A 23918-nucleotide genomic window follows, 5' to 3' on the forward strand; every position below is an offset into this window, starting at 1 on the left:
ATCAAGAGTTCGTCTATTCCTCCCATGCTCCCTCTCCCTACCCCACTATGAATCAGCCTCCTTATATCAAAGAAAACATTCGGCATTTGGTTTTGGGGGCGTTGGCTAACTTCACTTAGCATTATCTTCTCTAACTCCTGTTTTGAAGTAAATGCTGTAAGGAATTGTGTGAGGACCTGAGAAGAAAGATTTCAACAAGTAGAAAGTTAAGTGCACAAAGGTTCTAAAGTTCTGCTTGGCCACTAAGTCCATTAACCCAATGTCCCCAAATACTGGCAGTCAATAGGATGGGTTGCCCCTGTGATTAAGTCCCTGTTCCTGACCCTGTTCCTGAGAAACAGCCTTGGAGCTAGCTCCCTAGGAAGGACCCAAAACTGCTGGGAAGGGGCTCCTTTAGTGCCTTTTTCTTTCCTAATCTATTTCTGTTTTTCTCTTTGCTGTCAAAGGCTTCTAAGTGACCTGTGGCAGAGGCTCTCCCATTCCAAGAAGAAGCTAATGGAAGTTTTTCACATCATCCTGAACCAGATCTGCCTCCTTCCCATTCTAGAAAGCAGGTAACCCCTGGACTAAGACCCCCTCCCCAAACATAGCAGGAGCATTCCCATTATTCTATCTTGGCTTCTTTCCCTGCTCTGGGGTTCACTGAGCAGATAGAAAACCCAGAAAATTTTCTCTTTCCTCCAATTGGCCAGAGCCTTGCAGAGGACCAGGGTGGGTATGGAAGGGACCTGTAGATCATCTTGCACTGCATGGGCTCTTTTCCCTGGTGTCTCATTTCAGCTGTGACAATGTTCAGGGCTTCATTGAAGAGTTCCTTCAGATCTTCAGCTCCTTACTGCAGGAGAAAAGGTAAGTGTGGCTAAGCTTGGACCAGTAGTGGCCTGGTTCTCCCACCAATCCCCACAAGGCCTTACAGAGGGGAGCCTTTGCCATATGCTCACCATAGTGCTAAGTTTCTGACACTTGTTGGTTGGGTAATATACATAAATGGGGAGTAGCTCTGCAGTAGAACAGTGTCCCTGTGGTCCCATCCCTGTCCCTACTATCTGCTCTCTGCCCCTCAGGTTCCTCCGGGACTATGACGCACTCTTCCCTGTGGCTGAAGACATCAGCTTGCTGCAGCAGGCCTCATCAGTCTTGTATCCTTCTTCCACAGCCCTCTGGGATGGGGTCTGGCCTGATCAGGTCAGACACAACCTCCTGGGAGCCAGAGAGGCAGAGAGAGGGTTAGTCCCAGAACTCATGGATCAGCCAGCTAACTTTAAAGGCCTACCAAGGACTCAGCCCTGCTTTTTCTAGAAGAGATGACTGCTCTAATGCTTGATGCAGGGAAGGTACAGCCCTGCTTTTTCTAGGTGTCTCTTGAGTATCTGGGCCTGTGTGACCAAGTTGGACTTGTGCTTATCCTCATTGTCCTTATTGTAGGAGGGACAGACTAGTAAACAGGCAGTTAGAGAATATCATGTAAAAGAAATTCATCCAGACATGGTGGCACATGCCTGATATTCCAGCAACTTGGGAGGCTGAGACAAGAAGATGGAAAGTTTGAGACCAGCTTCAGCAACTTGGTGAGGTCTTAGGCAACTTAGCAAGACCCTGTCTCAAAATAAGAAATAAAAAGGGCTGGGGATGTGGCTTAGTGATAAAGTGCCTCCAGTACAAAAAAAAAGAAAAAAAGAAAAGAATTCAGATGGCATCTCACCTAGCAGAGGTCAGGGTGAGGGTGTCTGATGGAAGTGATGCCCAAGCTGAGAACAGAATGAATAAGAGATGATCAAATCAATAGCTATGGCAAGAGCAGGTATTCCCAAGGGTTAAAGGGCAAAGAGAACTGGCTTCTTTGAGGAACCCACTGATGTCATGTGTGGATTACATGGTGCAGCTGGGTGTTAAAGGGTCTTTACAGGAGGGTATTGGGAATGTGGCACATGATCTAGGGGCCAGCTGAACTGCACAGCCGTGGGATGACCTTTGTTGAGAAGTTTGGTTTCTATTCTACAATACTGGGGAGCATGGAAGGCTGTAGCTGTAAAGCAGGTAACATGGTCAGGTATACACTTTAGAAAAGCTCCATCCAGCATAGGAAGAACATACTACACTGGTCTGGGACCACAGGAAGTCCAGGGGCCAGCGAGGAGGCTGCTGCAGCATCCAGGGATGGATGATGGAGTTTGCACTAAAAGTGGAGTGAGGGTACTGGAGGTGACTCTTGGGTTTCTGGTTTGACAGTACCTTGGGTGGTAGAAAGGGAGAAAGGACAGGAAGCCTGTTGGCCATTTGGGTATCTGGAATAGGTTGTTCATTTTTGCTTCAGGGACCTCTCTGGGTTCCCAGCCTTTGCAGAATGCCCTGCAAAGTTGAACAGGAGGCCCAATGGCAGTGGCTCCATTGGCTGTCCTCCTGGAGGTCAGTGCAGAAGAATTGCTGTTGGTTCATCCAAACACCTGACACTGATGGTGGCCCCTGATCGTCTGCCCAGAGCTGCTTTCTTTTGAGTGGCAGGTACTGGGCTGTAAGGCCAGCATGACTGTGGTCTGTCTGACCCACTGCCGACACAGCCCAGGTACCAGTGACATCCACTGGCTCAGCCCCAAAAGCCCCTGGCAAGAGCTACATGGTTGAATCCTGGGGAGAGACTGAGAAATCTGCCTGCCTCAGAGTTGGGAAAGCTGAGAAGGACATGGGACCCAAGAAAGAGAGCCCTTAACACAGCCTTACAGGGATGAGACACGGACTGCCTACATCCTCCAGGCAGTGGAGAGCGCTTGGGAAGGGGTGGACAGAAGGAAAGCAATGAACACTAAAGACCCATCAGTGGCCGAAGATCCTAACGGGGATTCTAATGGGGTCACGGTAACAGCAGAAGCAATCAGTCAAACACCATCACATCCAGAGAACTCAGAGGAAGTGGAGGTATATGTCTTGGGGAGGTGCTATACACTGCTTCCTGGCCCCCCTTGGTCTTTCTGAGGGTAGGGCATGGGCCAACCTCCTTCTTTATTCCTGCACTCAGGGAAAAGGTTTCTTTTGGGATTGATAGCCTCTAGTTTGCTGTCAGTTCTGTTCTGCCTTTAGGGAGTCCAAAGCTGAGACTAGGCTAGAGTGAGTATGAAGAGACAGCAAGTCACTTAAGCCAGTGAAGTCTCGATTTCCCCTCTATAAAATGAAGAGATGAAGCTTTATCCATGTGAAATGCTTTCCCAAGCTCTCCCTCATACAGGTAAAAGTAGAGCTCCTTTGCTGCCTGGTCCCACCCATGGTATCCTTGAAAGCTCCTCCATGGGACCACAGGGCTCTACTGAACAAGTTTGGAGGCTTTAGATCTAGTGTTTCCTCTCCAGGCTTTTCCAAAACTCTCCCCCCTACGTTGTCTGCAACATAGCATAATGTAGGGATGGAGACCATATAAACTCAGGTCAGGTTGCTCAGATTGTAACCTATTCTGCCACTCACCAGATGAGTAGCTTTGGGCCTGTCACTCCTGTTGAGCCTCAGTTCCTCATCTGTAAGGTGGGGATAGATGCAGTGCCCACATCTGAGCCCAATTGGACATTGGTGCCCATTAATAACTAAGGCTCTTCTTCCTGTGAGGCCCCACGCTCCATGATTCTCCCAGAGCCTTGGAGAATCGCAGCCCCCTCTACCTTTTCCCATCCTTTTCCCCATTTGTCTTTTTATCTGAGTCATGGAGGATCTATATTATTATTTATTTATTTTGTGGTGCTGGAGATTAGACTCAGGGCCTTACACATGCTAGCCAAGTGCTAACTACTGAGCCACACTATAAAAAGACTTTTTTCCACATTGAATAGTATATAAAATGAATCCCCCTTATTGTAAAGAACATAATTAAAAAGGAAAACTCCACAAACCTTGCCTGGTGGTTGCTATTTCCTTGCAACATCATCCATCTTGTTAAGAATTGGTAAAGAACCAGGCACAGTGGCACATGCCTATAATCACAGTGGCTCAGGAGGCACAAGGTACTAAGCAACTTAGTGAGACCCTGTCTCTAAATAAGATAAAAGACAGGGCTGGGGGTGTGGCTCAGTGGTCGAGTGCCCCTGAGTTCAATCCCCAGTACCCCGCCACCAAAAAAAAAGAATTGGTAAAAGACCTTTAGTAGAACACATTTATGGAATCCCTTGTCTACACCAGGTTTATGAGCATTATCTCTTTGAACCATTTGAAACAACCCCATGAGGTGAGTCGTAGTATATTGCTTTATAAAGAGGAAACAGGTTCAAAGAAGGAAGTACCTACCCAAATCCACACAGCTAGAAATAGCTCAGCCAGTAAATCTTAAGAGTCCCACTTTCATCGAGGAGGAAATGGAAGCTCAGAGACTTGAGTCACTCAGTTAAGATCAAGATCCCACAGTGCTGTTTGGGGTCTGTCGCGCTGTCACCCTTGGGCTTCACCTTCCCCTCCCTCACTCTGGCTCTTACTACAGTGCATGGGTGCAGCCGCTGCCCCGGGCCCTGCCGTGTGTGGCGTGGAGCTGGACTCACTCATCTCTCAAGTGAAGGACCTGCTGCCAGACCTTGGGGAAGGCTTCATCCTGGCCTGCCTAGAACATTACTCCTATGACCCAGAGCAGGTGATCAACAACATCCTGGAGGAGCGGCTGGCCCCTGCCCTCAGCCAACTGGACCGTAGCCTAGACAGGTAGGAGAGACAGGTGGGAGGAGGCCCCAGGGCCTACCTGCCTCAGGGCTGGGGCCTTTTTCTCTGCCTCCTACTCTTTCTTCCCTGGTGCCCCAGGACTCATCTTGTTCTCTCTTCCCCACAGCAGAGTTTCCCAACAATTTAATTAATGTTAAATTATCCTCTTTGGGGAAACATAAAACCCAAGGCCCCCAGAAAGTTCTCAGTGCACACTTGGATGTCCCTGCTGTGTGTTGTGGGAAGACAGATTATAGACACGAGATGTAACAGAAGGGTGGCCAAGCCCTTTAGAGTTCCTAAGTTCCTAACCTATCCTGTCCTTACCACCTTCCCGGTAGATTTCCAAAAGAAGATGGCCAAAGCTCTTCTCATATCCATCACCCCTACCCTTTCGGACTTTCGCCCACTGTTAAGAGCATCACTGAGTGGTTCTTCCATGAACAAATAATGTTTACTGAATGAAAGAGTGAAGTTAGCTCTGTGCCTTTAGTCAAGTTTCTCAGATTCCTTGGCCCCCATTTTACAGATGAGGGTGCTGAGGCACAAAGAGCTAGGGTATAACTCGGTGGCAGAGCATGTGCTTAGCATGCATAGAACCCTGGGTTCAATCTCTAGTACCAAAAAAGAAAAAAAAAGAGGTTGACCAATCTATGACTCCCTATCTCATAGGGCCATTGTGAGCATTCAGTGAGGGTGGAGCTTTTTTAAGAGATAAAATGAAAATCATTGTGGGTGGTCCCTTAGGACTGAGGGGGAGCTTCATTTGCAGGGTGGCTGTGTTCTCAGGCAGGCCCAGATGGGGCAGGGCCTTGACTCCCCAATAAAGGTTTTCAGCTTGTTTCCTAGGTGTGGCTATTGAAGGGAGTGAAAAATCTGATGGATAGAATGGCAATGGGGAATAGGACACAGGTACACAGGATCCCCTAAATGGGTTTCTGTCCTATACCCCCAGACAGGTGAATCCAGACCCCACTCCCCTGCTGACATCTCGTCACAACATCTTCCAGAACGATGAGTTTGATGTGTTCAGCAGAGACTCAGTGGACCTGAGCCGAGTGCACAAGGGCAGGAGGTGAGTGCCTTGGGTCCTAGGGAAGCTGGAGAAACAAAAGAGCCCATCTTTACAGAACTGGCCTCTGGGGTGTGGGCTCAGGGGTCCCTTTAAAGCCTGGCCCTGGGCACTCCCAGCAGGCAGGAACGGGTTCTCTAATGACTGTGCTTCAGGTTCTGGCTGTGCAGAAAGATTGTTGGTGAATCCTTGTTAATAGCAAAAGGACAGATGGGCCAAATCTGTCACTCTCTTCCCTTCTTATTGTATCTTTTGATGTATTGACCATTGACATTCTGGGTGGTAGAATTGGACAGTGCTTCCCAGAAGCTACTCTTTGACCTGATATTCCCCAGGCTGTGACAAAATGAGAAAATCAAGGATTTGCACTGAATGAGCTTTTCCGAGGTGAACATATTCCATTTTAAGACCTTTTCTATTTATTTTTAGTATATGCCCATCCTACTTTTTCAGCACTGAAAAGTCCATTCATGCCTATTGATTCATTTAACAAATATTTGCTGGGTACTTACAGCATTCTAGGCCCTGGATTAATTAGTTTCTGGAACTGTAGTGGGGAGCGAAACAGATATGGCCCATGCCCACATGGAGTTTGCATTAATCAGCTTGTCAAACAAGAAATGTCACATTGCAGATAGAACAAGGGCTATCAGGTAGATGTGCACAAACTTCTGTGCTTTTAGTGGGGGCTTCAACCTGGACAGGAAGAGTTGAGAAAATGACATGGGACAGAAAGCTAAAAGACCTGAGGGTTGAGTTCTGCGAAGGACGGAAGGAGAAGCTCTCCAAGCAGACTGAACAACAGGGACAGTGGCCCCAGGGCTATTGTGAGCATGGTGAGGCTCCCATCCACTGATGTGTTTTATGCTTTGAAAAGATCACCTGTCTTTGGAATGGTGACCCACTGGAGGAAACCGGAATCAGTGGTGATGGTGGGGAGTACACAGCCAAGTTGAGAATGGCAAAGTGAGACATTGCAACACTATGCTATTCCCTGAGAGTTCTGAAGTGGTGTTGTTGGTCCATGGAACTCAGAAATCTGGAAACCTCTGGACAAATGCTGCCTGCCTTTTCCCCTGTCATAATAATGGGATGGAGATGGTTCAGAAAGGAAGGAGATTGGCTGTGTTCTTGAGGCTGTTGATTTGGTTAGAATCCTGTGCTGTGCCCCCTTCCTTGGGCTGTCCAATGCTGGAAGCTTGGCTGGCCAAAGGTTTAGGGAGCAGGCTCAGGGCATCTTTAAGCCATCTGGCTGGCTGGACAGGAAGCACTTGCAAACTGCTTAGTCACACACGTTGCAACATCCCCAGATCCCCACCAGCGATGTCTCACTGGCCACTGTGCCAAGCCAGCATGACCCTCAGCAGCTCCTGCTATGGGAGAGTAGCAGACAGGTGTCCCCCAAACTGATGGAAGGCTAGCCCCTAGTCCAACCCAGGGAACCTGATTGGTAGGACCCCCACAGAACTTAGGCATCTCTGGACCTGGCCTTTTCCCTTGTATTTGATCTGTGGGTTTTCCCAGAATCAACCTACCTCACCATACCTAGGTTGTAGATCACCCACAAGCATTTGCCAAGGGGTTGGTTCCAGCTGTCAGGGTTACCAGAAGGGCTGGTGCTGAGGCAGTCAGGTGTCTGGAGGTCTCTGCCTCTGATCCTGAGGCACTCAAGGCTGTCAGGCAGAGACTGGGTGGCCTGTGTTCACTGAACCCACTGTGCTAGGTAATCCAGGGGCTGTGGATTGCAAAGAGGCAAAGCCTCCATTCATGTAGTCATTATTTATTTATTCATTCAGCAAATATTTATTAAGCGATTTACTAGCACCAGATTCTGTGCTAAACACAAGAGAAACAAGGTGAGCCAGCCTCCTGGGCCTTGCTCTTAAAGGGCAGAAACCGTGGGAAAAACAGACCATTAAACAAGCAGGTGCGAGTGGGAAGGGCCTGGGATGGGGTACACTGGAAGTTCAGCAGGGACACCTGTGTTAATCAGGGCAGGGCAGCTGGCTCATGGCCCCACCCTCCAGAGCCCTTGAAAAATTAAGTAGCACAAGGCAGATCACACTCAGGTGTGTTGTTGGATCCCGTAGGGTGCACTCAAAGGCTTAGGTAGTAAGGAGACCCATTCCCTTGCATGACAAGGAGCTGCAAAACAGGACCATGTGGGCGTGGTTCACCTGTGCTGTGGGAGCATGGTCCAGGACACATCAGTTCTGTGTTTTGAGGCTTCCTTTTGGTGGTTACATTGGTCTCTTGAGGCTGCAGTGGGGCTGCAGCTATTTCACTGAGGCTTCCTGAAATGTTAATGCTAAGAGGAACTCCAGACCAGTGTGTTTCTATCTCTCTTAGAAAATAGAAAACCTTGGGGCTCGGGATGTGGCTCAAGTGGTAGCGCGCTAGCCTGGCATGAGTGAGGCACTGGGTTCGATCCTCAGCACCACATTAAAAAATAAATAAAATAAAGATATTGTGTCCACCTAGAACTAAAAAATAAATATTAAAAAAAAAAGAAAATAGAAAACCTTGCCTAGAAATTTCTCTCTCATCAGGAGAACTGAATCATAGGGCTCTAACATGGTATGCCATGGTGGAAAGGCCTGAACAAAATGAGGGTCTATGGGGGTGTGACTAAGGTGGAGGGTGGCTGCTGGGTAGACACAAAGCAACTGTGTTGCAGGTGTATCAAAGCCAATGAAGGAAGGAAGCCAACTAACTAATTCCCTTGGAGTGTTCCATGGTGCCCTAGAAGTCTTTTCCCTCATTTTTGGTTCTGTGGTCAAAAATGTATGTTCTCTCTACCTCTGGGAGAATCATAGAGCAGGTTAACATTTAAAGGCCCTGATATACCCTGTAGTAAAGAAGCAGGGTCCACTTTGTTCACTTCTGTACGTCATCTTATTTCAACTCTGAGAAGTGGGTGCTGGAGACAGAACTGAGGTTTAGTGAGGTAGGAGACTTGAGCTTGGTCATGCAGCTCAGGAAGTAGCAGAGCAGACCTTAGTCAGGAGACCTGTGTCAGCCCTGTGCTATTAGAATTTGGGGGGTGGGTACCAGGGATTGAACTCAGGGGCACTCAACCACTGAGCCCCGTCCCCAGCCCTATTTTGTATTTTGTACAGAGACAGAGTCTCACTGAATTGCTTAGTGCCTTGCTTTTGCTAAAGCTGGCTTTCAAAATCCTCCTGCCTCAGCCTCCTGAGCCGCTGGGGTTATAAGTGTGCCCTAAGCCCTGTGCTGTTAGAAGCTGTGTGACCTTGGAAAGGTTGTTCTGCCTCTCTGGATCCCCTAACACCTCAACTGAAAAATGAGGGATTTTTTGTCTCTGTAGGTCCCTAAGGAACAATTTGAGATGGGCCTTGAAGAACAAGGGTGAGGAGATGAGGGACAAGGTCTTAACTGGGTTTCAGGGGAGCCAGGGTTCCTGCACTCACTGTGATCTTGCAGCAGGCCAACTGGGTAACTTGCTCCAGAGCCACTGCTGCCTGTATTTCTAGACTAATCTTTTCTCAGATTTTTATTTTTCTTTATTTTATTTTTCTCTTCCTTCCTAGCTCCAAATGAGTTCATGGGGCCAAAGCCCCACTTCCTCAGACAGGCTACTCAGGTACCACTGCCCTTACCTGTGTTCTTTTCCAGGGCCCAGCAGGTTGTCAGGCTTCTTTCTGGTCCTGTCAGGCAGCCATGTCACCAGAGGCCACCCAGTGCAAAAGAATGGCCCCACTGCCCAGAACCAGGGGTGGATGGACCAACCAGAGTGTGGCAGAAATGACAGTGACCTTTGCCTTCATTTTGGTCCCTGGCCCAGCAGAAATCCTGGCAGCTTGGCAGTCCCTGAGGAAGCGTGTGCTGAATTCATGGATGTGTTCTCTTTTTTTTAGAGAATTTTTTTAATATTTATTTTTTAGTTTTTGGTGGACAGAACATCTTTATTTTATTTTTATGTGGTGCTGAGGATCGAACCAAGCACCCCACGCATGCCAGGCGAGCACGCTATCGCTTGAGCCACATCCCCAGCCCCATGGATATGTTCTTGCCAGTGGCACTAGCCGCCTGGACAAGCTGGGGCCCCTTTCACTTCCTCTCTGTTTTCCAGCTTGGTGAAGAGAGCCAGATAGAAGGCTAGAGCCACGGACACAGACCCTGTTCCTTGGTGACTGTGAAAGATTTCTATGAACCAAGATCTCTCCCTGATCCAAATCAAATGCACTGTTTTTTCCACCATACCCTGGGGCTCCTGGTCCAATCTACCTTTCCTATCACAGAGCCTCATTACCTCTTCCCCCAGACCCATTAAGCCTCCAAGCTAGAGTTCATTTCTCCTGTTTCCATTCCATTCTGTGTCATTCAGCACATATTGTGTTGGTTGTTCTTTGCCCGTCACCCCCACTGTAGTGTGAGGGCAGCAGCTCCATCTTACGCATTTCTGAATCTCTTCCCCATTCAGCCTCAGTACCTTGCCTGACATGTAGTAAGGCCTTAGTAAAGACTTGCAGAGAAGCAAAGCTTAGCCTGCCACACTGGGACCACAATACTGACCTGCCCCAGGCCCTTGTCCTAGGCAGATAGCCCCACAGACTCAGGTGCCAGCTCCTCCCGGCCCCAAAAGCCAGTTAAGATTTTTGTGGAAGCAGCATATAACTTTGTGTCTCTTCCCTTTTTTCTCCCATTACCCTTGATACATTCCAGAGTCCCGATTTCATAGCTAAGCTGGATTTTCTTGCCTGACATCTCGTATTGATTTTCCCCTGCAGGGCTAGAAACTACATTCCACAGGCCTGGATATGTGTCTGACAAGCCAAGTTTTTCTACAGGTTTGCAAAACTGTGGTCAAGAGACTTGAGTCCCCTCTAAAGGCTGCACTACAGCTCACTGTGACCCCAAGAACACCCCTTCTTCCTCCACTTCACCCAAGTTTCCTTGCCTGTGATATGATGGAATTTGGACTTCCAGAATGTTTTTTTCCAGTGAATTCTTTTTTTTTTTTTTTCTTTTGTGATAGTGGGGATTGACTGCAGGGACATTCTACTAATAAGCTGCACCCCAGGCCTTTTTATGTTTTGTTTTGAGGGTCTCCCTAAGTTGCCAAGGCTGACTTGAACTTGCAATCCTCCTGTCTTAGCCTTCTGAGTAGCTGGAATTACAGGTGTATGCCACCAGGCCTGGCTTCTAGTGAATTCTCCTATAGAAGCTGGACCTGTGGAACAGGAACATAGAAGACTTGCTCTAGTGAAGCAGGGGTGAGAGGAGGAGACCAGGATGCCTCTTCTCTCCACACCCCAAACGTTCCTAGGGCTCCTGTACGTTCACCAAGAAAGCCCTATGTAGCCTTAATTCTTTCTTGCTTATTTTAAAAGTTCAAAGACTCCAAGCCATCCTAGGGTCACCATTTGCTACCGTGACTCCTGGCCCTCTGCATTCACATGCATCAACATATACCCACAGAAACGAAATGGGGTACCTTTGCTTTTGGGATCATTCTGGGTGTGTTTTTCTATAATTTGCTTTTTTCCTTGGCAATAAATCTTTCCCCATCACGACAAGTAAATCCACGTCATTCTTGAGACGTACACGTGGCCAATCTATAAACAGATGAGACAGTTCATTTGGTCGTTTCACTCATGATAGATATTAGTCTCTTTCCGTTTCTTAATGTTACCAGCCAATGCTATAAAGAAAACTCCTGACATGCAGCCAGTGTTACTCTAGGGTAGACAGCTTGAAAGGGAATTTCCTGGTTGAACTGTGTACATGTATTAAACTTAATAGTTCGTGAGATGTCCTGCAGAGGGGCTGGGCCCCTTCATGCAGGTATCTGCAGGTACCAGCACCTCCTGGTACAGGACAGTACAAGCCTCATTGTGGGCCAATCTGATGGGTGGAGAAGTGATCCCCAGTCTCTCTGGACCCATTGAACCCAAAGCTTAGAAGCCTGATGTTTTTAATCCTTTCTCCCTGCCATTTCCTTGGCCCAGGAAGGAGGGGAACACACGGAGCCTGCTGAACGACAAGCGGGAGGTGGTGGCCCAACGGCAGCGCTACGAGCAATACCGTGTGGTGGTGGAAGAGGTGGGTGCCTGAGCCAGGCCTCTACTGGGCACGGGAGGTCCAGCCAGCCCCTGAGCTGTATCTGCCATTGCAGGTGCCACTACAGCCAGGTGACTACCATGGTGATGACTATGAGGACGAGTACGATGACACCTATGATGGCAACCAGGTGGGCGCCAATGACGTAGACTCAGATGATGAGCTCATCAGCCGCAGGTGAGGCCACAAGGTGGTGGCATTCCAGGGGAAGAAAGGCTTTCTGGCCTTGGGTGGTAACAGGGGCTCTGAGCCTTCTGTTTATACAGATGAGGACAATAAGGCCTGGGCATGTGAGCGAGTCAGGGCAGAGCCGGGCCCACACCCAGGCTTCCGGACTCCTAGTCCAGCGCTTCTTCACCCCAGTGGGGCAGCGTTTATTTGGGCTCAGGAAGTAGTTTTGCATTTTTCTTTTTAAAGAACAGAAAACATTTCCCAGTGGAATCTTGCAGACTTTCCTCAATACAGATCAAAGCAGAGCTTCCCTGGACAGCCCCAGGCCCCAGCTCAGTCTCCCCCTAATCCCTGGTGTCAAACCTGGTACCTCAAAGAATTTGGGACTGGTGCAAAAGCTAACTCGAAAAGCCCTCTGGGATTTCCCAGCCTCCTGAGCTGATCCTCTCCCAGCGGCTCCTTTGCCCCAGCCAGATCCCCTCTCGCGGAGCCCTCCCTCCAGGTTAATCTAGTCTTTGATCTTGCTTTCTCTCCACACCCTCAGGCCCTTCACCATCCCTCAGGTACTGAGGACTAAAGTGTCTGGAGAAGGGCAGGAGGAAGAGGAGGATGAAGAGGAGGAGGAAGCTGAAGAAGAGGCTCCCAAGGTACCTCCTTAGCAGGTGTCAGGGGTGGGTGGTGGATGAAGAGGAGGGTGCAGTTCTGAAGAATGAATCAGGAGCTCTGTGTCCCTCCCGGCTCCCTGCATCTGGCCCTGAGGCAGCCGCAGCATCATAGGGAGGGGGGTCCTTTGAGCCCAGGCTGTCTGCTTAGAGAGCTGCTGGCTTAGAGCTTGCCTCTTAGAATTTGCCAGTTAGGGCCCAGGGGACAGATTAGAGGCTGGGCCTTTGAGCTGCCGGGGGTCATTAGGCCCACAAGCCTGGGGGCTAGGAGAAGAGATGCTGTCAGCCACTGTGCCTGGGGTGGCAATTCTTAAGATTTGAGAAGCGTTAGAGCCCAGGGACCCTTGGAGATCATCTGGACCAGTGGGTTTCAAAGCCCTGTTTTCTAGCAGCTAAACTTTTCTTCAATCTAATCTTAGCTAGAACTTCAGCATATAAAACAGATAAAAGTAGCTCTGCTCAGGTTGAATGGGGCATCAGCCAGGGACCTTGGAGCCCTTATTACCCTCCCAGCAAGATGACAAATTCAGATGCTTCTGTGGCCAGGTTACCAGTGTCATTGAGTAGGGGGGCCTGGCAAGAATAGCACTGAGTGGTGAAAAGTACATGCTCCACCCAGGGGGGTTCCTTCATGGCCTGGAGTTTCCCCACATTTCCCTTCTTCCCAGCCCAGGGGTCAGCCCAGATTTTTATGAAAAATCTCCCAGTTTTTATACTACTAATTCTACTTGTTTGGGTTTGGATTTAAAAAAGAAAACAAAACTCTGGCCACCAAAGTCTGCCTGTGGTCCTATGGTCCTTAGGTCACATTTTCCCCTGCACTGGTCCCAGGCTTCTTGTTCTCCTAGAAGTTCTAGAGAATTCAGGAGTGTGTGGCACACCCCTGTAATCCCGGCAACTTGGAAGGCTGAGGTAGGAGGATTGCAAGTTCAAGGCCAGCCTCAGCAACTTAGTGAGACTCTGTCTCAAACTAAAAAATTAAAGGGGCTGGGGATGTGAGTCAATGGTAAAGCACCCCTGTGTCAAATCCCCAGTACCAAAACCAAAAGAAGTCCTGGGGAGCAGGCTCTTGCACAGCACCCTGCTGCTGGCACTCAAGTGAGGCCAGACCTCCAGCTCCCAGGACAAGCTGGTCACCCACCAGAAGTCTTGGCTTCCATGCCCCTGCATGGCCTTGCCTCCTTGCTCCCATTTGTCACTGTCATTCTCTTAGCTATGGTTAGTCCACCCCACCAGCCTGTCCAGAGAGCTTCAGTTCCTTCAGCTGTCCCCTCCCTGGGGAGGAAGGAGGACAGTGGGGTCCCAGTGAGGCGCTAGACAGCAGCAAGTCCAGCTCCATTCCAGGGCATCCCCGTGCCTGGCACACACTCATCAACAAGATTTATTCAAGCACCTCCCAGCACAGTTTAGGGAAATGGGACAGTTCATGATTCCAGATTTTGTTTCTTCTCCCTTCCGCAGCCTGACCATTTTGTGCAGGACCCTGCAGTGCTGAGGGAGAAGGCAGAAGCCAGGCGCATGGCCTTCCTTGCCAGGAAAGGGTAAGCATTCAAGAACCTAATTCTGATGAGAGGGAACCCATCTGAGGAAGGCCCAGCTGACCACCCAGGAAACCCACACATCAACCCAAAGTACTGCTTGTGTATTAATTTAATTCTCATAAGAACCCTAGGAAGTAGCTACTGTTATCAAGGCCAGAGATGTTAAATAACCTGCCAAAGATCACACAGCTAGTAGGAGTCAGATCAAAGATCAAAGATCAATATGGATGGGGCTGGGGTTGTGGCTTAGTGGTAGAGTGTGTGCCTTCCATATGTGAGGCACTGGGTTTGATCTTCAGCACCATATAAAAATAATAGAGGCATGTGTCCATCTACAACTAAAAAAATATTTTTAAAAAAGATCAATATTGAAGCAATGGTGTACATCTATAGTCCCTCCTACTCGGGAGGAGGCTGAAGCAGGAGGATCATTTGAATCCAGGAGTCAGGGTTGGCAACCTTGTCAACAGTGAGACCCTGTCTCTTAAAAAAGAAAGAAAAAGGAAAAAAAAAAAAAAAAAAGAGCTCAAATGGCTCACTTTGGGGTTCAAACTCATGACCATTACTTGACAGATATTGCAAGGTGTATCACCAGCATGGGAACCCAGTGTGTCCAGGGCTAGCTAGTGCTGGGCAGAGTATAAAGTGCAAGAATGCCTAGACAGACAGACACACATTCTTTATGGCTGAGACACATGACAGGGACATAGGAGCACTTGAACTGGACCCTTAAGAGTGGAAAGGGTACAGAGAAGTTTGTCATGAAGGTAAAAGCGCAAGGCACAGGTATGGTCAGGACGAGGGTGTTCAGCAGGCAGCCCAAGTTCCTCTGTCTAGCCCCCTCTTTTTCTCAGTAAGGAAACTATCCAGAAGGGACAAGCATCTGCCTCCAAAGCAGGGATAGAGTCCCAGTCCCCTCATCCTGGAGCTCATACAGCACTGCCCTCTGGATACAGGAGGCCTCACAAGAGGGAAGACTTTGATCTTGTTCTGAAGGCAGTGGGAGCCACAGAAGGTTCTTGAGTAGGAAACAAAGCCACTCTGATTTCACACCCATCCCAACCCCCAGGCATGAAGCTCTGGGCAAATCCCAGCAGTTGAGACAGGCCACAAAGATCCCAGGTCATGTCTGTGAGCACATTTGGTTTTTGGATGCCACCAAGCAAGGCCCTGGGGTGTAGAACAGGAGGATTGTCTCATCTGCAGCAGGTGGCCCTAGATGCAAAAGGGAGGGGACACACTCCAAGCCCTCCTCCTCTCCTGTGGGCTTCAGTCAGTCTACTGGCTGTTCCTTCCCCCAGCTTAGCTGTATGGGCCCATCTGGAAACAAGGCTTGGAGAAGAGGAAATCCCAGATGTGGTGCTGGCCGCAGGCCCCAAAGCCTTGCCTCTTGGGGCTCCATTTTCCCTCCCATCCAAAGTTGGGACCATGGGTGGCCTGGCCTAGAGGTGTGTCCTTTCCTGGTGACTTCTGAGGTAGGCTGTGGGTTCTTCCAGCAGACTTCTGACCGATGGGTTCTCCTGGGATGGGTTGTGCCCCCTCAGGTATCGGCATGACAGCTCCACAGTAGTGGCTGGCGGCCCCCGGGGTCACGGGCAGAGCCGCGAGACAACCCAGGAGCGTAGGAAGAAGGAAGCCAACAAGGCGATGAGAGCCAACCACAACCGGAGGACTATGGCCGACCGCAAGAGAAGCAAGGGCATGATCCCATCCTGAGGCCACCACGCCAGAGCCAGCAGGGCTTCCTCACCCAGTTGTCTCCTTGCCGGGTTACCAAGTTCAACTCCACCCCTCAACAGCCTCAGCTTTGCAGCCCCTGAGAAGGCCACCTCGTTGTCATCTACCAGCCAGCCGTGAGCGCCTTCCTAAGGAACACACAGTGCCTTACCCCTCAGTGGAGGAACCTGTGGGGCCAGCGAGCAGTCTCCTTCCCCAGCTGCACTGGTGGGAAAGGGATAGGGACGGAGCCCCAGGCAAGCTCCCCAGACCTTGTGTGGCAAGTTTCCACTTCCCTGAAGTCTGTATCTTCAGAAACAACAAAAGGCCTGCCAATAAAGTTTCTGACCCTTCCAAGCAGTGATCCATGACGTGCCTATGAGCAACTCCCCGTGTCTCATTCTTCAGTGACAGCCGCCAACTGAAGGGCAAGAGGGCAGATGCCCCATGCTCCCTCCGTAGACCTTTTGTGCTTGCTCTCAGTTTAACTCCTCCCAGTGTTGCTTGTCTTGCTGTGTGACCCTTCCGAGCCCCCAGTCCCTGCCTGTTTGAAGAAAAAGCTGGAGCGCATGGAGTTCTGGGGTCCTTTCTGCTATCTCATTCAGTCCAGTGACCTCTGCCCTAGGAGGTAGGTACAGATGAGGAAAGTGAGAAATGGTAGGACACAGATGTCCAGTCTGATCCCTGGCCTTTATGCATCCTAGACCCCTATAGATGATGTCATATCCATCTCACAGCTGGTCCAAAGACACTTGGACCAGAACTCAGTGCCTCATGTTTGACCCCTAAAACTGAGAGGTTGGAATCAATTGAGGATGTCATTGCCAGGCCGAGTAGATCTTGGGCCTGGTTCCTTAAAGCCCCCTCTCAGGTATGACCAGCCAGTTCCTAGTGTGGCAATAGCTGCCAGGCCTCCGAGAATGTCACTGATGAATGGCAAATCAACAGGGGCTGTTTGCTAGTGAGGTGTTTGATCCTAGCCCAGTCTGGCCTGGAGCCCATCGGCTGAACCCAAGGCCCAGCCGGACCTTGATGAATCACCCTGGATGCTAGTACAATTTATTTGCACGTGGTTAGGACTAGTGTGTGAGGCAGAGGCAGACAGGCCCTTGATGGATTGGTTTTGTTAGGTCAGCCCGCACAAGTGAAAATCAATAGCAATTCCTCCACATCTCGCAATTCTCTTGGCGTGTTTGAGATGCAGGGCAGATGTGGGGGTGGTGTCCTCCCTGCGAGCTACTGAATTAACTGAGATCAGGCTCAGAGTTAGCCATCCTGACAGGCTACGGGAAGGCTGTTTCCTCCTGGAGGCATTTGCCTGTGACCTGCCTAATGACAGAGCCATTTTTCTTCCCCACTGAGCTCAGGAGACCCAACTTGCATCCCTGGAGGGAGGTGAGATGGGCTGGGGAGCTGCTGGCTTTACCTGCCTTACCTGTTGCTGTTCGTATAGCCCCTCACACCTTCAGTTGGTCATGTGTGCCGCCCAGCCACCTGTTAGTGTTCAGGTTTCCCATGAGCCTCCTGACTTAAAGAATTTGAGCAAGCCACTTCTCATGTTTTTCAGAATGATTTAAAGTCAGGTCTCCTGAGAGGAACTGTTGCTTTCCCCTTTCAGATCTTGAGGGGACCCACTCAAGGAAAACAGCTCAGGAGACATCCAGAATGGTGCTTGGAGGCATGCCGCCCCGCTTAGGGACTCAGTTTAACCATTAGACCAGATGAATGGTTTCCACATTGGTGCCAATAAAATCCTTGGCACAGTGGCGAACGCCTGTCATCCCAGCAACTCCAGAGGCTGAGACAAGAGGATTGCAAGTTCAAAGCCAGCCTCAGCAACTTAGTGATGCTCTAAGCAACTTAGAGAGAACCTGTCTCAAAATAAAAAGGGCCAGGGATGTGGCTCAGTGGCTAAGCATCTGAGTTCGATCCCTGGTACCAAAGAAAGAAAAAAGCAAGCAAAAGAAAAAAAAGAGATCCTCAGAGGAGATCCCCAGGTTTAAGATTGGCAACTACAAAAAGTGTTATGAGTGGGGTGAGAGCCCCGCCACTCCCTGCTCAGTCACTGGACCCCACCATCACCACTACTTGCTTCTGTGTAGGTATTTGCTAAGTGACTTTTCTGTGTGCTGGCTCCTGAGTCCCTTTTTATAAACTAAGATTGGTTCTGGCCCCCCACTTCACAGGAGATCAGAAACTGTTTCAACGCTCATGGCTAGAAATTGACACTGGGGTCCCAAGTCCTCTTGGAGGTACAAAGCTTCCCAGAAAGCATCTATGATAACCTTATTCTGTCAGGGCACAGAGAAGACAGGGCAGCAAAGCCCACAGTAAGTTAGCAGCAGAGCCTGGATACACGTCCTTTCTGAATTGTCCTCTGAAAGAGCAGATGCAACCTGGGGGAGGAAATGGTGGGCCAAAACCTGCATGTCACTGCCACTCCAGGAGCTTGGCTTTAATAGTATAAGAAGGGAAAGGAAAAACAAAGGCCAATCCACAGAAAATGAGCTGGGGATCTAGCTCAGTTGGTAGAGTGCTTGCCTCGCATGTACCAGGCCCTGGGTTCAATCCCCAGCACCACACACACACACACACAAAAAAAAAAAAAAAAGAAAGAAAGAAAGAAAATGCAGAGGGTATTAAAATGACATCAACAGAAACTTGAAAGCAACCTGGGAAAGTATTCAAAAATTTTTTAAAAATTAAAAGTAGAGTACACGGCCAGTAGCAGTGGTACATACCTGTAATTCCAGTGACTCCAGAGGCTGAAGCAGGAGGATCCCAAGTTTGAGGGAAGCCTTGACAAATTAATGAGACCCTATCCCTAAATGAAAAATAGAAAGGGCTGAGGATGCAGCTCGGAGGTAGAGTCCCCCTGGGTTCAATCCCAGCACATACACACAAAAAAGTAGAATACCTGACAGTGTGATACACCATGATTTTAATTTTTTTTTTTTTTTTTTTTTTTTTTTTTGCATACAGACCAAGAAAGGGAAATACAAGTGACTATATTCAGTGCACATTGGTGAGACCTGCTAGGTGGCAGGAGTGTGCACAGAGGAAATAATGTGGATGACTGTGGTGCTGAGATTATGATATTTGTAATAAGAATAGAAGTACTTATTGAGCAGCTGCCATGGCCAGAGTTTCTGCTGGGTTCTTTCCTTGCATTCTGTTGTCCAATCCCACAAGGTAGGTTCAAATGAGGAAATCAAGGTACAGAAAGGTTAGATGACCTGCTCAAGGCCACTCAGCAAGTCACCCCAGTCCCACGGTTGTCTCCTAAAATCCCACTCTTAACCCCTACGCTCTCGACCTCCGTTCCACTCTCCCCGACTACACATCCTTATTACTGGACCCTTCCTTCTAGTGAAAGAATAAAACCCAGTGAAATGGGTGCAGAACAAGAGGGTGAAGTCCCCTCTCATTAGGCCACGTCAGACTCTATGACAGTGCCCCACAGAGCTAGGCTACTCCAATTTGTTCACTTTGTTCTGTTTTCATATTCATTTCTGCTTTCTTCTGTTTGTCTAGTCTGCTATTAAACCCATTGAATAATTCATTTTTTTAACCTAATCCCTCTCCAGGGAGAAGGTTTGGGCATCCTCAGCTGAGATGATAATAGCAGAGCCTAAAGACCCCGAGACCTAGAAGGGGGCCTCAGAGTTAAAGCCACGGGGCAAACCAGGTCAGACGCCAGCATTGGCCCAGAGCAGCTTCTGTCCATGCCTACTGCCTGCTGTCAGGGATCGGGGCCTGGGCAGCCGGCCCCCTGGAGGGCCAGGAAAGAGGAGGAGAGTGACTATATTCAGGGCACATTGGTGAGACCTGCTAGGTGGCAGGCATGTGTGGAAAAGACCTGACCTCTATCCGTTCTTGGAGTTCATAGTACAAGGGCTCATAGACATGAAAATAAAACATAATTTTGGAAAAACAATTTGTTATAACTTGCTTATTCCAATGAATGAATGAAGAAATGAGTAGTAGGGAAAACACAAGGTCAACACAAAGAGACCAAGAGGAAAGAGACATTTCCAGAAGCAGGGGGAGGCTGCAGCATCAGGCAGAAGGGAAGAGGTCACCCAGGCAAAGGCAATGGGCCTCACTGGGCTCTGTCCCCGGCTTTGTCAGAGAGGCTCAGGGGGAGTGTTGGTACCCACAGCCTGTTTGTGGGATGCCTAGAAGGAGCTGGAGCTCAGGCACACCCAGTAAGTGGGAAAGGTGGGCAGGACCCTTTCAGAAGCTGCCCCAGCCAGCTCTGATCTTTTCTAGAGCCCTGCGTCCTTGGGAAGCAAGGGAGAAGCCTTGACTATGGCCAGAGGTTATTGTTGAAATCCTGCATCTTGAATCAAGGTTTAAAAAAAAAAAATCATCCTGAACTGAGCATAGGGACCATGTCTTCCATTCCAGCTGCTGGGGAGGCTGAGGCAGGAGGATCGCAAGTTGTAGGCCAACCTGTACAACTTGGTGAGTTTCAAAAAATTAAAAGGGCTGGGGATGTAGCTCATTGGTAGAATGCTTGCCTGGCATGTAAGGTCCTGGGTTCAATCCCCAGCACTGAAAAAAAAATAATTTTTTCATCCTGTCTGAAGTTTGCCATCTGCACCCCTAAATGTATATGGGGTGCAGGCAGCTGGGGAGGGTGGGGCAGGGAGGGCGGTCTGGGTCTGGGGGCAGCGAGAGATGGTCCTTAAAATGGCATGAAATTCTGACTTCACATCATACAGAAAATAGTCTTCCAACAATCAATAATCATTCAGAGAATTTGACACAGACTGACAGGCCTCAGAGAACCTGAAAGGGCAGTTAGTGCGGGTTTTCTAAGCCTATTTAAACCCTCCACAGTCCCCATCTCAGGCCCTGGCATTTCAGATATTCTGTCCTTCCCTGGGGACAGGGAGCTTTGCCCTGCTTTAGAATTCATTGGGCTTCTGTGTCTCTCTCCCAGCCACAGAGACTTGGTCCAGCTATTCCAGCTATATTTGCTGTGGTCTGAATGACAAAAAAAAAAAAAAAAAACTATAGGTACAAAATTCTAGTTTTCCAAATAAGAAATTCTGATACCCAGTCTGCTTTTTCTAGCTGCAGGAGTCCGCCCTGCACACTGTGACATGTCCCTTAAGTGTTCTGCTGTCCCAAGGAGGTAATTATGGTTTTCTCCTCCGGAAAGTGGTTTTCACAGAGGAGCCAGGCAGAGAAGGAGCCCCCAGTGGGTTAAGCACCAATTATTCCTGTAAATTTAGGAATGTTCTCTGCAATGTTTCCGCAGAGGCTCCCACACTATCTCCCATCTCACACCCTGATCTACTTACTCAGCATTCTTTCACACAGATTCCCAGGCCTCATCATATTCATTTTTTTATTGCTAATTTGCTCATAAAAGTGGCTGGGCCCTAGTGAAAAGAACACCAGATTGAAAGTCAAGAGGCTAGAGACCATGCCCTAGATTTCAACAAGTTGTGTGACCTTGGATCTATCACTGGGCCTCTCTGGGTCTCCATTTCTTATGAGAAATAAGAATGAGCCAGGGATGGTGGTGCACACCTGTAATTCTAATGAGTCAGGAGGCTGAGACAGGAGGATCACAAGTTGGAGACCAGCCTCAGCAACTTAGTGAGGCCCTCTCTCAAAATAAAAAATAAATAAATAAATAGGTCTGAGGATGTAGCTCAGTGGTAAAGCACCCCTGGGTTCAATCCCTGGTAGGAGAGAGAAAGAGAAGAGAAGAGAAGGGCATTCTCCCCTGCCCTGTTGCCTCATGAGCATAGGCAATTGTGAAGGTCAGATGACATTATTATGAAGGTCAAAGAAGACTCTGAAAGTAGTGAATCCTGTTCAAATAGAAGAGATGAAAACTATAATGGGCAGCCTATCTACCCTGCACTTGTGAGAGTTCCCACCTCTCCCTCTTTTATATTATTATTTTTATTTATTTATTTTTTAGTTGTAGTTGGACACATTACCCTTATTTTACTTTTTTGTTTTTATGTAGTGCTGAGGATCGAACCCAGGGCCTCGCACGTGTTAGGTGAGTGCTCTACCGCTGAGCCACAACCCCAGTCCTGTTATTGTCGTTGTTATTATTATTATTATTATTACTACTACTACTACTATTACTATTTTGTAGTACTGGGGGTTGAGCCTGAGGCCTTGTGCATGCTATGCAAAACACTCTCAATCCCCAGCCTTTATTATTATTATTATTTTGAGGCTGGGTCTCACTGGTTGCCCAGGCTGACTCAAACTTGTGATCCTCCCACCTCAGTCTCCCAAGTAGCTGGGATTGCAGGCTGCCCCTCCGTGCCCAGCTATCCTCTCTTTTAACCACCCTGCCAGAAATCTCTTTGCAAAACCACCTGCTGTTCCTGGGAGCACATTCTCAAACAGAATCCTGGAGTCCCAGGGCTACAAATGGGCAGTTTTAGAGCAGCCTCTATCTGGGTTTTGGCCAGGGATTCTTCATCTGCGGATGGCCGAACCTCCAAGGCCTTTGCCTCCCTGGACAAATTGTGTCATGGCTCCCCCGTGGGGAAGCTGAGGACTCTCTCACTGAGATGCTCTTGGATGGGAGTTTGTTTAGAAGTAGGTGAAACTTCTGGCCTTTAATGGACTCCCCAGGTGCCACATGACACATCCAGTGGGCACAGCATGGCCTCCAGAGCCAGATGGCCTCTGTCACAGGACAGCAGCAATAGATGAGAGCCAACTGTATGGGCTGTCACACCTGGAAAGCCACATGCCCCCTCACAGGGGGAGTCTGTGCAGAAAGGCAGCCCTATCTCCTCCATAGACACTGAAAGAGAGATGCAAAGACCCTGCTCAGTCTATTGGGCTTTGCAATGGCTGGGGCTGGGGTCAGAATGGAGTTGGGCTCAGCCGCTCCCTGGCTATGGGAGATTGAGCAAGGTGGTCTCACCTTGCTAAGCCACAATGTCTTACCTGTAAGTGGAGATGCAGTCAGGTTGACTGGGATATGTAGGCTTGGTATTTAGCTGGCCGTGACGCAAGTTAGTGAACGCGCAGGGTTTACCCTTGGGGATCCAGGAGGGGGTATTAGGTACCTCCTGCCAACCCTCCGGTTGGCTTTCTGTGCACGCTCTTGGCATGACTTCCCTGACTCCTTCAGGGTTATCCTCCCAGAAGCCTCCAGGCTCCAGATGGACCGGACACATAGGGTTAGGACAAGAAGATACAGGGCCCATCTGGTCAATGTGTGATGGGTACCCCAGGAACCTAGAAAGATGCCCCATGTAGCCTTGTAGGACTGGAAATTACTTCACTGAATCCTCAGAACAAGGCCTGGTGACAAATGGGACAATAGCCTTGTTTAAAAGTTCAATTGCTTGCTGTGGCTGCAAAGTGTTCAAGGCAGAATCAAACCCAGGTTTTCCAATCAGCCTCCAAAGTACCTGCTCTCAAGTCCCTCAGGTTTCCTGCTTCTCTATAGCTTGGCACTTGAACTAGAAGACACAATACTCCACATGTGGTTGGCTTAGACCAGAAAAGAGGGCTTATCACCTCCTTCATTCTAAACACCATATCTCTGCAGATACGACCTATAATTCAAGTCACTCCATGGACAAGGAGCAGAGAAAAGTAAGAAGCTTTTATATATAATAAGCATAATATATTTCCCTAATTTCCACTTTGCCATAGCCTCTCTTATCAGTGGGGGGGAAGGAATGCCCCTCAGAGGGCTCAGTTTGAAGGTGTTCATTAGGAAAGCTTAATGAGATAAGGACGTTAAGCATCATGTGCAATTGCAGTCTAAGGGCAGGAGGTGGCCCTCACTGTTGGAGGCCTGTACAAGAGGGAGTCAGAAATCTGCTCAGACATCAGGACGGAGGGAAGCAAAGAGGACTCAGTTACACAGCGAAAGGTGTGGGGAAAAGATAAGGGCCGCCTGAGGGGGACACGAAGCTGCTGGAGTTTAAAACAGTGTTAGAGACGCTGAACATGACACTGCCAAGGGACACAAAGGAGAACACGGGAATGGGATCAGGCCTC

The 23918-nt window shown here is 49.0% G+C and overlaps 1 protein-coding gene across 3 annotated transcripts in view; it reads left to right on the top strand.

Annotated features, from left to right (window-relative positions):
• Ascc2 (activating signal cointegrator 1 complex subunit 2) overlaps positions 1-16268 on the top strand; it is a 42911-nt gene extending 26643 nt beyond the window's left edge. For all 3 annotated transcript variants that reach the window (XM_027956028.2, XM_034635341.2, XM_071614855.1), the window contains 11 exons: positions 447-554; positions 781-849; positions 1065-1139; positions 2721-2913; positions 4454-4668; positions 5621-5740; positions 11710-11803; positions 11877-11998; positions 12537-12639; positions 14116-14195; positions 15740-16268. In XM_027956028.2, coding sequence (XP_027811829.1) covers positions 447-554; positions 781-849; positions 1065-1139; positions 2721-2913; positions 4454-4668; positions 5621-5740; positions 11710-11803; positions 11877-11998; positions 12537-12639; positions 14116-14195; positions 15740-15911 — 1351 coding nt within the window. In that variant the 3' untranslated portion in view covers positions 15912-16268. The remainder of the gene's footprint in view (positions 1-446; positions 555-780; positions 850-1064; positions 1140-2720; positions 2914-4453; positions 4669-5620; positions 5741-11709; positions 11804-11876; positions 11999-12536; positions 12640-14115; positions 14196-15739) is intronic.
• The last annotated feature ends 7650 nt before the right edge of the window (positions 16269-23918 follow it).

Source organism: Marmota flaviventris, chromosome 1, assembly GCF_047511675.1.
Source record: "Marmota flaviventris isolate mMarFla1 chromosome 1, mMarFla1.hap1, whole genome shotgun sequence".
Classification (NCBI taxonomy): Eukaryota; Metazoa; Chordata; class Mammalia; order Rodentia; family Sciuridae; genus Marmota; species Marmota flaviventris.